The following is a 16,036-nucleotide window of genomic DNA, read 5'->3' as shown; positions in this document are numbered from 1 at the left end:
TTTTGTCACCAAACTTACCAATAAAAAAACCTCTGGATTTCAGAATTGTAGATAAGGTCTGCTAAAGATGAAAACTAAAAGTAATCCTAAAAAAGGACTGCTAATTTTCACTTAGTTATCAGGAAACTATTGTTAGTGTGATAAGTTTACTGATTAGACACAGTTGAGGAAAACGACTTGTAAGACAGGTCAGAAGAAACTACCCAGAATAAAGCATGGAAAGTCAAAAATATTAAAGTGATACATTGAGAAAGTGTAACGGGAATCCTGGAAGGAGAGACAGCTCATAATCTACAAGGGGAAGCAGATTTTTAATCAGTTAAGTTACAATTCAATGTGATATGGTCCAAAAAAGAAAGAATGACAAAGCATTGAAAAAACACATTGAAACCTATCCAGGAGCATGAGGGAAAGCTAAGCTCGTTGTGAAAAACGGGAAGTGCGCCAAGACAGAAATTCAGGCAAAAGGAACAATGTGAGCACGAGCACGTAAAGGTGCGAGAGCAACTCGCGTCAGATCCCTGCTGCAGTTTCAAGATAATCATCCGCACACCTGAATATTTCTCAGCATTCCTGCATTACCTATGGGATCTAACCACATTCTTCAAGCTTTCCAACAAATGAATCAGATGTAAGAACTCCACCTTATAGAAAATCATAGTTCATATGCTTTAGACACTCATCTGAGAGAACAACACATATGAGAAAATCCACTAGAACAGTAGTTTTAAAGTATGGTCTCCTGACTAGCAGCATCCGCAGTGTCTGGACACTTGTTAGAAATACAAATTCTTGGGCCCCACCTCAGACTTACTGAACCTAAAACTCTGGAGAGGGGGCCCGGTAATGTGTTTTAACAAGCTTTCCAACTGATTCTGATGCATGCTAAATGCATCAGATCTCCTGATCTAAGATAAACCCTTCTCATAACGTAATTCTCAGACCACTGCTTGGAATTGGTTACAAACTACATCTCTTGGGAACCAGTCCAGACCTCCTGAAGCAGAATCTGTACTGAAGTGGAGCCCAGACTCTGAACCTTAATAAGCACTCCCTGTGAGTCTGATGCTTCTGATTCCAAGTTTCAAATGCCACTGCATCAGATTATACACTCCTGGAGGACAAGGACTCTCTTGTTCACAGGTCAATTTGTTTCTAATAGCTGGGCCATAATAGACATTCAGTGAGTATTTTTGGATGATTAGCTAGCTCCACATCAACGTGCCTATCACTACAGCAACTGCCAAGTCTGCTTAGGACCATGACTGAGAACTCTAGGGGGTGCGTGCTGTCTATCCCCCTTTCTTACCCTCAAAACGATAACGATTTTGCTTATTTTAAAATGGTGGTCAGCAGCTTGTTAAGAGTAGCTGGATTATTAACTGATGAATTAAAGTCATCTTTGTTTTAAGCTATTTGGTTCTAAGGAAACATAACTATGGATTGGGATAGCACACAAGAAAGTTGAGGGACTTAATACATAGCACCTCAACTACCTTGAGTTGAAGTTCAGACTAATTTAAGTAAAGCTGACAGACAAAACTTTTAGTCTGGTGGAATATGATCCGTTTAGAAACATTATTCTGGCAAGAAAAGAAACCTCTATTAAGAAATGGCTTTCAGCACCTGCATCCTTTGTTTAGTTTCGGAAAAAAAGGCAGCCAAGACAACGAAGAAAAAGGCTTTTAGAATTCAGGCTCCTTAGAGGTACCATGAAACACAGATCACCTACCAGATTAGTCCAACCAGGGGCAAAAGCTCATTTCTCAAGAAGTGTTTCAGGTTTTATAAGCAACAACTCTGAGACTGCATTAAAACGGCTAAGGAAACACACACACACACCCCCCAGAAATTAAATAACTGACCTCACAGATATACATATTTCATTTTATAGTCCCATTTTTAAAAACTGTCAATTTATTTTTCTACCCAATTGAGTATCAGTGATATACAAAAGGATATAAACAGATCACCATATTTATAGGAAGACACACAGAACAATTACCAAGGAATAAATCCAGCAAAGTAACAAATTGTTGCTTATCCACTTCCGCTCAACTATACAAGTTTTTTAAAATTCTAGCACAGTGTCCCAGTTCTCTAGGAAAGAAGTTACGTGGATTTATACCTTCCATAAGGGTCAAGGAAACATTACAAGAGCTGATACAATCACGTTTTGTACTGACAGTCAGAGAAAGGCTTTTAAAGAACACCCTCTAATTTTCAGGCCAATGTATAGTATCAGTGGGTTCACAGGCAGGATGTGACTTCATCAAAGGAAATGGTTCTCTCCTCTTGCTGGCCTTCCTAAGATCCTCCTCCCTGTACACAGGCGAAGGAGCTCTCTTTCATAACAGGTGATCGAGCCATACCCTACTCCAACAGATGGTGTGTAGATTAACAACACAATGAGGAAAAGGAACTGACTTCCTTATCTACTAAATACAATCCAGATTTGGGGAAGCAGTTTCCAAATTTCCACCAGCCAGACATATAGTGAACTATACTGTGTACACAGCACGTCCTCTTGAGAAAAAATAGGGATGAACACATCAGAAATTTTCACATTGCTCATCAAATATACATTTGCCCAAAGTATATGGGAAATGATAAAAACCTAAACAAAGGCAGACATTTTATCTAAGTAAGTCAGAGTTTAAATAATTCTTTATGGAAGCATAAGGTTAAGAGTTCTTTTCTCCCAAAATGCCTCAGCCAGGGAAAGCAGAGAATGGAATATAAAAAGTTCAATGGCTTTAAAACATGGAACTCAACAGTTCTCAGTCAACCTAGTCACAATTTTTTGGTCATCTGTAAGTAACTTCCACATTCAAAATTCAACTTTTACATTCAAAAAAGAGATCAACTCCACTTCAGATGCAAAAAAAAAAAAAAACAAAGGCAACTGCCTAAATACTCCAAACACTTGACAACTGGGAAACTGTCTCATAAAGATACTTTAAAGGCCAGCAGGATTCATTTATAATTTGGCATGTGCTGGTTGAAGGGGCAACAAATAAATCAAGATATAATACATCAAGTAATCAGACAAATGGTAGACATATATACCACATTAAAGATTCATATACAATTCTGTGCTGACTTTACAGAAAAAAATGGGGGACACTCGAGGGAAAAAATGGGAAAAGAATTACAAGGGAGCATTTCAGTCCAAAGCTAGTCCAGTGAATATCTACCAGTAGGATTTCCAATCTTTCACCTCCAAAGGTGATCTAATAAATTATAAAATTACCTACTCACTTTGGGGACATACAACATACTCCTAAGTACAGTAATCCCTCTGCCATTTTGCTTTCACTTGCTGATTGATGACTAAGTTGTTTCTGGCTGTAAAGATTTTCCTAATATATTTTAATTAGCCACTTAACAAAGCAAAGGTTGCTCCCTCTGTGAGGCCAATTAAGCTTTACAAAATAATTTGATCTAATGAAGATGAGGGAAGGGAAAAAAAGGGAAAGTTTCCTGGTGTTTCGTGCAAAACTTTTTCTCTCACTTGAAAAACTCGGCAATCACTTAATGTTTTGTTCCAGAAAATGAAAGCAAAACTAGTTGAGAAAATACCCATATGCTTATTGTTTACTAGCATGATACAAAATAAATTCATAGATGTTGGTCAATTGTCTTTCGAAAACCAAATGTGAATGTTTAATCTTGTAACTTAAGAACTGAATTTTTCCACATTCCTTTATATAGAGTTAGCATCTGTAAATTGAGACTTTTTTTGGACAATCATGCAAATTTAATTTGTCTCTGAAAACAAAAACACAACCTAACAGATTAACAAAATATGTCCTTCAGACAATATTTTCTGTGAAATTTTCTCCACTGTTACCCTTTTTATCCTTTAGCAAACAGAAACTACTCCAAAAAAGTTTATGTATTTTGAATTTACAGAGAGCTAAACTCTCAGGACGATTAGGAAGGAAGACTAGATCAAGTCAACCTATTTTATCAGTACCTTCTGAGCTGACTCTACTCCTCTCAAAAGTAAACTCTAAAAATTTTCTAGTTACTATTATTAAGCTATATAAGCTACAAACATTTCTACTGCCATAGATGCTTCTGTAAAATTGAATAAAGATTTTATTATGCCACACACAAAAAAAGTAATCGGTACAGAAAAGGCAGTTTTCGGTTATTCTGTTGAGAATTTCTCTCCATGATTTCTCCCATTAAAGTATAGTTTTCAAAGCAACCACCACGACAAAGGAAGCATCTAATTAGTCCATTTTCTTCTGATCCAAGAATGCTGAACATTTACTGTCCCATCTGTAGTTGTATCAGCAGTGTAATGAACACAGTTTATATTACTTAACTATTCTTTGAACTCCAAGAACTGTTGAAGTCTTTTCTGATGTTCTGCAGATGCTTGCACAGCACTAAATGAAACATAAATTCAAAGCATAAGCTTTATTTTACATTAAGCATATTAAGTGAACCACAGAGCACAGAGTCAATATTTTTCAAAACAATTAAAAACGAATAGAAATCTTCACATATTTAGTACTTCTGAAAAAGCTGGATGAAAACCCTCCTTAATCTAATGAGGAGGAGGGCTTGCATTCAGTAACAGCATGCTTCTACCTTCTAAAAGACCAAAGCAAATTAAGACTGACAAGTGAAGGCATCAATTTTAACCTGCTCTGCTGTGGAACCTGCTGTGCAGTTCCAGGCCTTGCAGTAGATTTTCTGGATTTTATTATTTTATTTAAACCAGATTCCAACATTATCTTTGAGTTGTGGAGTATTTGAATTGCCTTTAATATAAAATCCTTTAAACTAAAATGTTTGGTTAAAACACAATAGACTCCACTAATCGTTTTCAAAGGTAATAGCTTGGTGGTTTAGATTTACTTTTCCCTTTGAACGTAAGTTATGTCTTAGAGGGGGAAACTGAGTTCTCTCCCCACCCTTGCCGCCACAAAAATACATTACCTGGACAAAAGCGGGGCAAATACATATATTGAAACTAGTATAAAACTTCCTTTTAAACTTTTGGGCAGAAATTGAATACACTGAAAAATTCTGGTTTTCTAGTTGTTGATAGTAATATACCATTACTGAATGATAAAATTCCAGGTAACTGAAGGTCGCCACTTTTAAAAGCGTCAAGTCTTATTATAATAATTTTGCTACAAATCATGCTAAAGCACCTTATACATTTACATCTCTCTGACTAACTGCACCATCTCAAGTGTATTTTACTGTTCGGACTCCCTCTAGGTGCCAGTGAGGTTGTCATCTCTCACTAAATGGCTCCGAACTTTTTCAAACACCAAGTCTACAGCTTTTCTCATGACTCTCCTCTGCTAGCAGGCACCGTACTGTCTCTTACTGTTGTTAGTATTCTTGACTCTAACAGCAGTCTTCCTCTCATATTTTAATATGTTATAGGCTGGAAAACTAGCAAATCGAATTTGCCTAAATTAAGAGTAAATAAGTAGTAAATGAATTTCTCCAATGCATAACTGATCTGCGTTAATTTTCACACCTCAGACGTTTACTTCATTTATACCTGGTTCTCAGAGGTGAAGTTTTGGGGAATGAATAAATCAGGTATGATACAGTAATAATATTTATTGTCACAACAATATATAATGTAGTGTGGGCTTTACATATGTAGGATCCCATTTTATCTCTCTTAACAGCAAATGAAACAAACTGGAATGGATAACATACCCTTTTCATGGGAGGGTAAACAGTATCAGAATGGTTTCCAGAGGTTTGTAGATAGAATTCTAGGGTCAGAAAGATTTGAGTCTAAATGCTGGTTCTGCAACTTAACTACCTGCATAATCTCAGGCCAGTTACTTAAATCAATAGGTAACTTGCCCACAACTACAGATAGTCAATAATGTAACCAGGCATATATCCAAATGTTTTAATTCCAAATCTAACTTCTACTATACCATTCTGTCCTGTATTTGTACAAAATAGTCTCTACTGACCTCATCAATTTTGGTACATGTATAAAAATATGGCTCTTCTCAAAGGAAAGAAACTAAGGCAGAGTTTCATTCTCATAATTTTTTTAACAGTCATCTCCCTTTCTTATCTAAGTTTACATCTTAAAGGGAGTCTAGTATTGTATAGGGTAAGAAGGTGGAATTTTAAGAGGAAGAAAGACCTGATTTCAGGTTCATGTTCTAACACTGACTAGACTACGCTATTAGGCAAGTTCTTAATCCCTCCAAGTCTGTTTCCATATCTATACAATACGATAATCTCTACACCCCAAAGGCTCTTTGAGAAGAGTAAGTGAAAATGCGAGTGTATTGTCTAGAACAGCACTGTGCAACAGAACTTTCTGCAATGATGGAAATGTTTTATACCTAAGCTGTCCAATATGGTAGCCACTAGCTATGTGCAGTTATTGAGGACCTGAAATGTGGCCAATGTAAGTGACAAACTGGATTTTCAATTTTATTTAACTTTAATTAATTTAAATTTAAATAGCAAGGGGGCTTCCCTGGTGGCGCAGTGGTTGAGAGTCCGCCTGCCGATGCAGGGGACACGGGTTCGTGCCCCGGTCCGGGAAGATCCCACATGCCGTGGAGCGGCTAGGCCCGTGAGCCATGGCTGCTGAGCCTGTGCGTCCAGAGCCTGTGCTCCGCAACGGGAGAGGCCACAACAGTGAGAGGCCCGCGTACCACACACACACAAAAAATTTAAATAGCAATACATGGCTATCACATTGGAGAGTGCAGATCTAGAAGCACTCAATAAATAGATTTTTTTTTGGTTTGTTTTTAAACAAATGAATAAACCTCTTAAGGAGAGCTGGTCTACAACTCTTCTGTATTCCCACACAGAACCAAAGTGTTCCAAAAAAACTTGCTGCTGCTGCTACCTTATGTATGTGTTGACATGTATGTCATATGCTTTATGTATGTGCCTCATGAAAGTAAAAGGAAATACACTACTGCTTCCAAAAGCAAGTGGTTTGAGGAAGTTCTAAACTACTTATTGATTGCATACAGAAAAGAACAGAGCAATCTCTTATATCTTTTAAAGTTTATTTATAATTATGACAGAAATAATTTAGTTAATAAGCTAGTATCCCTAACACTGCCTAGGTAGATTATTTCATGAAAAGAAAGCAGTAAACATCAATGAAACTAAATATACACAGGTCTGGCATTTGTGGTTTTCTTTCTGGTTCCGTTTCTGAAGGTGGTATGATCTATCATTGCTTTTCCAGCACGATTCACAAAGCACCAAGGACTCATTTATGGAATACTCTCCTCACCCCAAGTCTTAGTTTGCTGACCAAGATGTAATAACAGAATTATTTTTAATATGCTTTTCTGGAGAAGAAAATATCATTTTGCCTTTTTTCTCCCTTAAGGATATTTTAGTAATTAAAAAAAAACAATATATAATTACATTTGCTGCTTTTATAACTTTCTATCCTCTTTTTTACCCATTTGAAAGAAGGCCCCAAAGCTTATATGATAGGCCAAATTTTAAAATGTAAATATTAAATCTAAATCCAAGCTGTTAGTTCCCAGTAGGAATCATGAAGGTCCCAAAAGAATACTTTCAACTTATGAGCCTTTATAATTCTCATGCCTATTTCTCAGGTGAACTCCTGAGAGTGAATTATCGTGGAACAAAAACAGGTAAACTTACTTCAGATGTTCACCAAATGTAGTAGTTATTCTATAGATGGCAGTTTTTAGTGATGCTCTAAAGGCAAATCTTAATGTTTTATAAGAAGTGTCCACTAGGCTTCCTGAAATCCGAGGTGGTTTACTGGAAGCATGAGGAAGCTTGAAGTACCTATCAACTGCCTACATCAAGAAAGAAAGAAAACACGTTAGTTCAGACTATCAAGAAAGCCAATTTAGTCCAAAGGATTAAAGAGATTTCATTTCAGATAGATAAATACAGACACACACACACACACACAGACATATAATATTTATTTTGGATCACAGTCAAAACAATTTGAAAAACAGGGAGTAGAGGTTCAGCCACTTCAGCAGTTACCAGGGAAAAGTCCACATCTGTCCTCTAAAAAGCAGTTATACTTCAACAGCCTTGAAAATGCAAAACTGGGAAGTGAAACACAGATATCCTACTCTGCTTATAATGTATGACAGACGGGTAAGACCATCTTTATTATAAATCTCAGCCCAAAAAAAGACCAAACTTTATACTTTACAAGGGTAAGGTTATTTACTATACTAGTTTATCTTCCTTTTCAATTCTAGCTGTTAGAGTACCTATGAGCAAGAATAGGTGGGAAGAGAACTCACAAGTGAAACTGATTTTATTTATACTTGATAGTATGAGATTTAAGTATAATTTTTAAAAGCCAAAGGTAAATATTATAATTTTTAAATGCTATAAACTATATTAAGAGAAGGGAGAAGACTGAGAAGTATAAGCATGTCAATCTACTACAGGAAAGATAATGTCTAAAGTGACAAGAAGTAATAATATAAGTCTATTATTTATAGTTACAGATGTAAGCACCAAAAAAGTACTTAAAACTATAGTTAAAAGGATTTCTGCCATCATGTTTTTAATTTCAAGAGCTCTTACGAGGGGAAAGCAGGGGTGGGGGTGGTGGTGGGATGAACTGGGAGATTGGGACTGATATATATACACTATTATGTATTAAATAGATAACTAATAAGAACTTGCTGTGTAAAAAATAAATAAAAATTTTAAAAAGAGCTCTTTATGTCATTTGAGTGATCCTTTTTACTTCAGCATACTATTTTTGTTTCAAGGCTGCAATACCACTTTTATTTCTGAGGATTTTGGTGATTTTTGTTATGTTTTTGGTTTTTTGTTTGTTTTATAGTTTCTTCCAAGCTACTTTTCTTCTCTTTCCTTCTTCTGGTCTGTATCTTCTGTATTGGATACTTTCTTCAAAATCTAGTGATCTTTGGCTCATGACTGAGAGTGGGACCTCCTAAAGAGCTGACCGAAAGCTCTGAGTACTGGAGATTATTGACCACAGCTTTGAGTACACAACTGGAGATTACTGACAGCTTCACAATAGGTGATCTGCGTGGACTTTTTTGGGGATAAATGCTCAACTCAGTAACTTTAGATCTTTCTTCTTGGTTTGATCAGAGTTCCCAAAGAAAAGTCTTCCAGTACCCTGTCTGGGGGGCTTGGTCCCCAGTGCTCAGGGAAGCCAAGTGGTGAACAGAGCTATGGAGCACACCTCTACGCTTTTTAGTAGAGTATCCACAACTGTGAACTCTCCCAATCCAGAGACCCAGTGCTCTACTCTCTCTGAGGATGAACCTCGACTTCTGCTGGAATGAGGGAGAAGCACCACCTAGGAAAATCTAGGGATCTAACTGGTTTTCAAACAGCTCTCACCCAAACCTCCCTGTTCTGGAACCTGTCCCTTCACCCTTGGTTCCAGAGGGTCTTGGTGCCTGCCCCACTACCAACTTCAGATTTGCCTCTGGAATCTGCTAAGTTAGTTATCTCAACCATCTGCTGTCCAGCTTTGAAGACTTTGTTGCTGTTGTCTCCTCTCCTATTTATGGATTTACGTTTGTTTTTTTTAAAAATAAATTTAGTTATTTATTTTTGGCTGCACTGGGTCTTTGTTGCTGTGCGCAAGCTCTCTCCAGTTGTAGCGAGCGGGAGCAACTCTTTGTTGCAGCGTGAGGGCTTCTCATTGAGGTGGCTTCTCTTGTTGCGGAGCACGGGCTCTAGGCGTGTGAGCTTCAGTACTTGTGGCATGTGGGCTCAGTAGTTATGGCTTGTGGGTTCTAGAGCACAGGCTCAGTAGCTGTGGTGCATGGGCTGAGTTGCTCCATGGCATGTGGGATCTTCCCAGATCAGGGCTTGAACTCGTGTCCCCTGCACTGGCAGGCGGATTCTTAACCACTGCGCCACCAGGGAAGGCCCTGGATTTATGTCTTTTTAAAAGTCCTTTTACTGTAGTTTAGGAAGAGTTTAGGGGTAAGGAACAAGACCTGATGCATGTGTTCAGTCTGCCATGATAACTGCAAGTCTAAACATTTATTCTCTCAACAGTAACTTATAAGAGGGATTCCCAAGACTGGGACAAACTTGAGATAATTTTAGGCAGTATGGGAGATGGTATCCAATGACATATTTAAGCAACATTAAATAACACTGAATCATAATGGAAAAGTTACTTCCTTTTCAATTTTCTCGTAAACCTTCTTATTAACATTCAGTATACCAGCAAAATCATCATCATCATTTACACCTGGATCCAGTGGACCCTTTATTTAAAAATCTGTTTTTATTTATTTATTTTTGGCTGCGTTAAGCCTTTGTTGCTGCACGCGGGCTTTCTCTAGTTGCAGCGAGTGGGGGCTACTTTTTGTTGCGGTGCGTGGGCTCCTCATTACTGTGGCTTCTCTTGTTGTGGAGCATGGGCTCTAGGTGCAGGGCTTCAGTAGTTGTAGCAAGTGGGCTCAGTAGTTGTGGCTCGTGGGCTCTAGGGCGCAGGCTCAGTAGTTGTAGTGCATGGGCTTAGTTGCTCCGCGGCATGTGGGATCTTCCCGGAACAGGGCTCAAACCCGTGTCCCCCGCATTGGCAGGCGGATTCTTAACCATTCTGCCACCAGGGAAGCTCCCCTTTTTTTTTTTTCCAGTGGACCTTTTTTATAGTTTAGTTTTTTTACAAAAAATTTACAGAAATAAGAATGACAGGATAATGTAAAATAACTTTATAGAAGTTTAAATAAGATTATAAACATATTTTCCAGGTTTTGAAGATATATACATCTGAAATAGGCAGTCTTTTGAATGCAACTAGCTGCTTATCAGCTATCATGAATAAACGTGGAACACAGCCATCTTGCAATACTGATTTCAAACTGAAGATATATCTCCAACAGGTTCTAGTTTATCATTACTTCTGATTCTTTTTCTTGCATCTGCACATCAAAATACAATATTTTAAAAAACTTTTGACAGCTCATAATATTGTTGAAGACTTCAGCCATTTTCTTTGTACCCTAATTGTGCAAAACATTTTCATTCTTAGGTTTATAAAGATGAACTGATGAATCAAATATAAAAATATTTTATTGTACATGACTTTTTTCATTTCAGTATCACCTATTTCCTTCCACTTTTTTGTTTATTAATTAATTAACTTATTTATTAATTATTTATTTCTGGCTGCGTTGGGTCTTCATTGCTGCCCATGGGCTTTCTTTAGCTGCTGCGAGCGGGGGCTACTCTTCGTTGCGGTGCGCAGGCCTCTCATTGCAGTGGCTTCTCTTGTTGTGGAGCACGGGCTCTAGGCACACAGGCTTCAGCAGTTGTGACTAGCGGGTTCTAGAGCGCAGGCTCAGTAGTTACGGCACATGGGCTTAGTTGCTCTGCAGTATGTGGGATCTTCCCAGACCAGCACTCGAACCCGTGTCCCCTGCGTTGGCAAGCAGATTCTTAACCACTGTGCCACCAGGGAAGCCCTCCCATCACTTTTTGTTTTTGCAGTACGCGGGCCTCTCACTGTTGTGGCCTCTCCCGTTGCAGAGCACAGGCTCAGTGGCCATGGCTCACGGGCCCAGCTCCTCCGCGGCATGTTGGATCTTCCCGGACCGGGGCATGAATCCGTATCCCCTGCATCGGCAGGTGGACTCTCAACCACTGTGCCACCAGGGGAGGCCCCTCCCATCACTTTTGAATACACCTTTGTATACCTTCAGCATGTAACCACTTAAGAACCATGTAAATTTCTAGAGTGCTGTCTCTCCACATTCATCTTCTGATTTATCTAAATAATTATTTAACATATTGGCAATTTTCTTCCTTTTACCATCATCGGTGGTAAATTTTAAAAATCTGAACTAGCAACTGCATTCAATGAAAGCTTAAAAAAAAAACTGTAAAGATGTGTGTTCAGACTATATACCTTTTCTTCAAAGATGATACAATACTATATGATTTCATCATTCTTCTGTTTTCTTATTGGTCTTTTTTACCACAATTGGAATAACTGATGAGTAATGATGAAATAATTCCTGGGATGATCAAATAGCAAGTTGTTTCAAGATACTGGAAATGTAAAATCACTAGGATTTCACAATACCTCTTGGATTTTAAAAGGGTCCAAAGGATAATTGTAAAAGAGTGAATTCTGTTTGACTGTTTTCTCTTTGTTCTTTGAAAGACCTCTAAGAAAGAATAAAAGTCATAGAATATCAATCCTTACAAATAACTGGAATAGCTCACAAATAAATACAAAAATTAAATTGGGTCCAGCAGACCCTAATGGTATAAAAGTTACATTGGGGAAGGAAGTCTTAGTTTGGAGGTAATGTGTCCTTAACACATCTCTAATTCTCTCTAATCTCCTTTTGTAGCAAAGGACAAGAAGGCTTCGGGTTCAGGGATTTGAGCAAACAGTATGTAGCCAGAGCTTAAAATTATTGTCTTTTCTCACTCTAATTGTCTTCTCCTAAATACTGAAATCCAAGAAGCACTGGGACTTCCCTGGTGGTCCAGTGGTTAAGAATCCTCCTTCCATGTGGAACATATATACAATGGAATACTACTCAGCCATAAAAAGGAACGAAACTAGGTCATTTTTAGAGACGTGGATGGACCTAGAGACTGTCATACAGAGTGAAGTAAGTCAGAAAGGGAAAAACAAATATCGTATATTAATGCATATATGTGGAATCTAGAAAATGGTACAGGTGAACCGGTTTGCAAGGCAGAAATAGAGACAGAGATGTAGAGAACAAACATATGGACACCAAGGGGGGAAGCAGGGGTTGGGGGGTGGTGTTGGTGGGATGAACTGGGAGATTGGGACTGACATATATACACTAATATGTATAAAATAGATAACTAATAAGAACCTGCTGTATAATAAAAATAAAATAAAATTCAAAACAAAAAAGAAATCCTCCTTCCAATACAGGGGACACGGATTCGATCCCTGGTTGGGGAACTAAGATCCTACATGCCGCGGGGCAACTAAGCCTGTGTGCCACAACTACTGAGCCCGCGCTCCACAACTAGAGAGAAGCCTGCGCACCACAAAGAAGAGCCCGCATGCTGCAATGAAGACCCGATGCAGCCATAAGTAAGTAAGTAAGTAAGTAAGTAAATAAATAAAAGGAGGTTAAGAAATGCATGCTCCTGCCAAGCCCTCACAGAGGTAATTTGATATGGTGGGAAGCAAAGGACTTCAGGTCTAAAAGCCTGGTTTTCAAATTTACTCGACCATTTATTGGCATGATCTTGATTAAGTCATACCGACAGATATAGTCTTTTTGAGAGAGCCTCAGTCATGCAAAGTAAGTCTTATTCTAACTTTATGGGATTGTTACAAAAATTAAAGAAAGAGCATTTCTTTTGGAGTACTACACAGATATTAGGTAAAGTAGCATAGGATTCTAGAGAAACAAAGAATGGACTGTGACTTGTAGAAGAGTATTGGTCAAGGGTCTCTGGGCCTTCAAACCCATAGTTCTGGCCCTCAAGAACATTCCTTTCCTTTTCCCCATTCTTCCTTCTAACTTCTGTTATCACTTCCTCAGGGAGGCCTTTAATGACTTCACACTTCCTTTCAATCTCCTATTCACAAGACTAGCTTAGACTCGCCTGTTTTATGTTCTCTGATCATCCTGCATTTTTGCATACTGTGGCACTTATTACAATTGTAGTTACTTATTTGTATGATTTTCTATTTTATAGTCTGTAAGCTCCTGGAGGGCAGGTACCATGTATGCCTTTTCTCATTCTATATCATAACACATGGTAAACCATTTGATAATTAACATTTATTGGATGAATGGATATGTGAATAGCATAAAGGTCAACTCCAATATTCCAAGTATATCAAAATTTGACCTTCAGATGATAAGGCAAAAAATATAATAGACAGAGCTGATATCCCACCATTAAGGTGACAATGACTTTTCAAAGACTTGAAGGCTTTCTGAAAACTTTAAAAAGTACTTTTAAAGATGAAAAAGTTCTGGAGCTAGATGATGGTTGATGGTTAAACAACAATGTGACTGTACTTAACGACATAGAAATGTACACTAAAAGATAGTTAAAATGGTAAATGTTACGTTATGTGTATTTTAACACAATTTAAGAAAAATTTGTTTTGATTAAAAAACCACTCTAGGGGCTGCCCTGGTGGCGCAGTGGTTGAGAGTCCGTCTGCCGCTGCAGGGGACACGGGTTCATGCCCCAGTCCGGGAAGATCCCACATGCCGCGGAGTGGCTGGGCCTGTGAGCCACGGCTGCTGAGCCTGCGCGTCCGGAGCCTGTGCTCCACAACGGGAGAGGCCACAACAGTGAGAGGCCCATTTTCCACAAAAAAAAAAAAACACTCTAGGGGCTTCCCTGGTGGCGCAGTGGTTGAGAGTCCACCTGCCGATGCAGGGGACACGGGTTCGTGCCCCGGTCCAGGAAGATCCCACATGCCACAGAGCGGCTGGGCCCGTGAGCCATGGCCGCTGAGCCTGCACGTCCAGAGCTTGTGCTCCACAACGGGAGAGGCCACAGCAGTGAGAAGCCCGCGTACCGCCAAAAAAAAAAAATCACTCTACCATTTTGGTCCCCAACCTTTATAAGGACCCTTTTTAAAGACTATATATATATGTAGACATGTACACATATATATGTATACGTAGTGGAATTCCACAGGATAGTAGTTTTTCTCCATCCACTAATGTAGGAAATAATGCTTTTAAGTGAATTTCTATTTTAATTAACCAAAACAGCATGTAAAAACCTCTGAAAAATAGCTATAAATATGTCAGACAAACATTAATTACTCAGGTGACAGCAATGTATGTGTGGATTCATGAACCTGTTGTGATACTTGGAATCTCCCGGGAGGTCCTGGCCCACTATTAGGAACAACTGTCCTAGGATATCCATCCCTCCACGGCTTGCCCTCTGAATGATTTGAAGAATGAAAGGCTTCCCCTTTCCTATTTTCTCTTTAATGATTCACAGTGATACAGCTTTTTTATTGATAGTGAAAAATAAAACAAAAGAACAGAACAGTTCCATACAATTTTCCTTAGTAACATCCAGAAGCCTGTATTTTATAACTTGCCTTAAATTCTAAGAGATACTTCGAACTTATTCTCGTTATTAAGAGCAAGTATCCCTCCTACATCACAGAACATAAAACCAAAAACATGTAACAGGGCTCGTATGAGTCACATGACATCCCTGCCTCTCAAAATGAAGGGGCTTGGGACTATTATAATTAACCCATTACATCAGAACTGTCACTCAAATCAGGCCCCAGAACAGAAGCTTTTGCCCACCAAACCAACCATGAAGCTATCCAGCAGTCATCAAACAAGCATTTAATAAGTGCCTGTCATTTGCCAGGTACCAGGTCAGATGCTACGAATACAGAATTAAGACAAGGTCCCTGCCTCTGCTCTGACTAGAGACAATAAAAGTAAAGAGACAGGGCTTCCCTGGTGGCGCAGTGGTTGAGAGTCCGCCTGCCGATGCAGGGGACACGGGTTCGTGCCCCGGTCCAGGAAGATCCCACATGCCGCGGAGCGGCTGGACCTGTGAGCCATGGCCTCTGAGCCTGCGCGTCCGGAGCCTGTGCTCCGCGACGGAAGAGGCCACAACAGTAAGAGGCCCGCGTACCGCAAAAAAAAAAAAAAAAGTAAACAGCCAATTAAAATACAGTATAATAAAGTGATGAAATGGGGATTACAGGGCAGAGCCAGAGAAAAGAAAAATGTGTTCTAAGCAAAGAAGGAAAGAAGAAGCATCATATACAGAGTTAAGAGTCTGGTTAAGAAAATAAAATATATTTGGGGGGAAAATGGAATAGTCCATCGTGGTTATTAGAGTAGAGGGCTTATAGGAAGAACAGGATAGTGACTAAAGTCAGAATGAAGGATCCCTGTTAATAAGAGGAGCAAAAGGCCATAGTAATAATTCAGGTCAGAAATGCCAAGGGCTGAAGTGAGGCTGAAGCAGGAGGGATGGGCAAGAGAAAGGGTGGGTGGTTGATATGGGATTGATCCCTTAGAGTTTTGCCACATGGGTG

General features: G+C 38.9%; 1 protein-coding gene across 1 annotated transcript in view; it reads right to left on the bottom strand.

The window, feature by feature from the left end:
• Window positions 1-1,901: 1,901 nt before the first annotated feature.
• Window positions 1,902-16,036, bottom strand: part of NDC1 (NDC1 transmembrane nucleoporin) — a 48,304-nt gene continuing 34,169 nt past the window's right edge. Inside the window, exons 17-18 of the mRNA XM_082834526.1 lie at window positions 7,654-7,814; window positions 1,902-4,400 (exon numbers count right to left, since the gene is read on the bottom strand). Of these exons, the coding sequence (XP_082690652.1) occupies window positions 4,337-4,400; window positions 7,654-7,814 (225 nt within the window). The 3' untranslated portion in view covers window positions 1,902-4,336. The remainder of the gene's footprint in view (window positions 4,401-7,653; window positions 7,815-16,036) is intronic.

Source organism: Leucopleurus acutus (genome assembly GCF_964270905.1).
Source record: "Leucopleurus acutus genome assembly, chromosome: 2".
Taxonomy (NCBI): domain Eukaryota; kingdom Metazoa; phylum Chordata; class Mammalia; order Artiodactyla; family Delphinidae; genus Leucopleurus; species Leucopleurus acutus.
The sequence above is the reverse complement of the archived record's forward strand: the minus strand, read 5'-3'. Positions and strand labels throughout refer to the sequence as shown.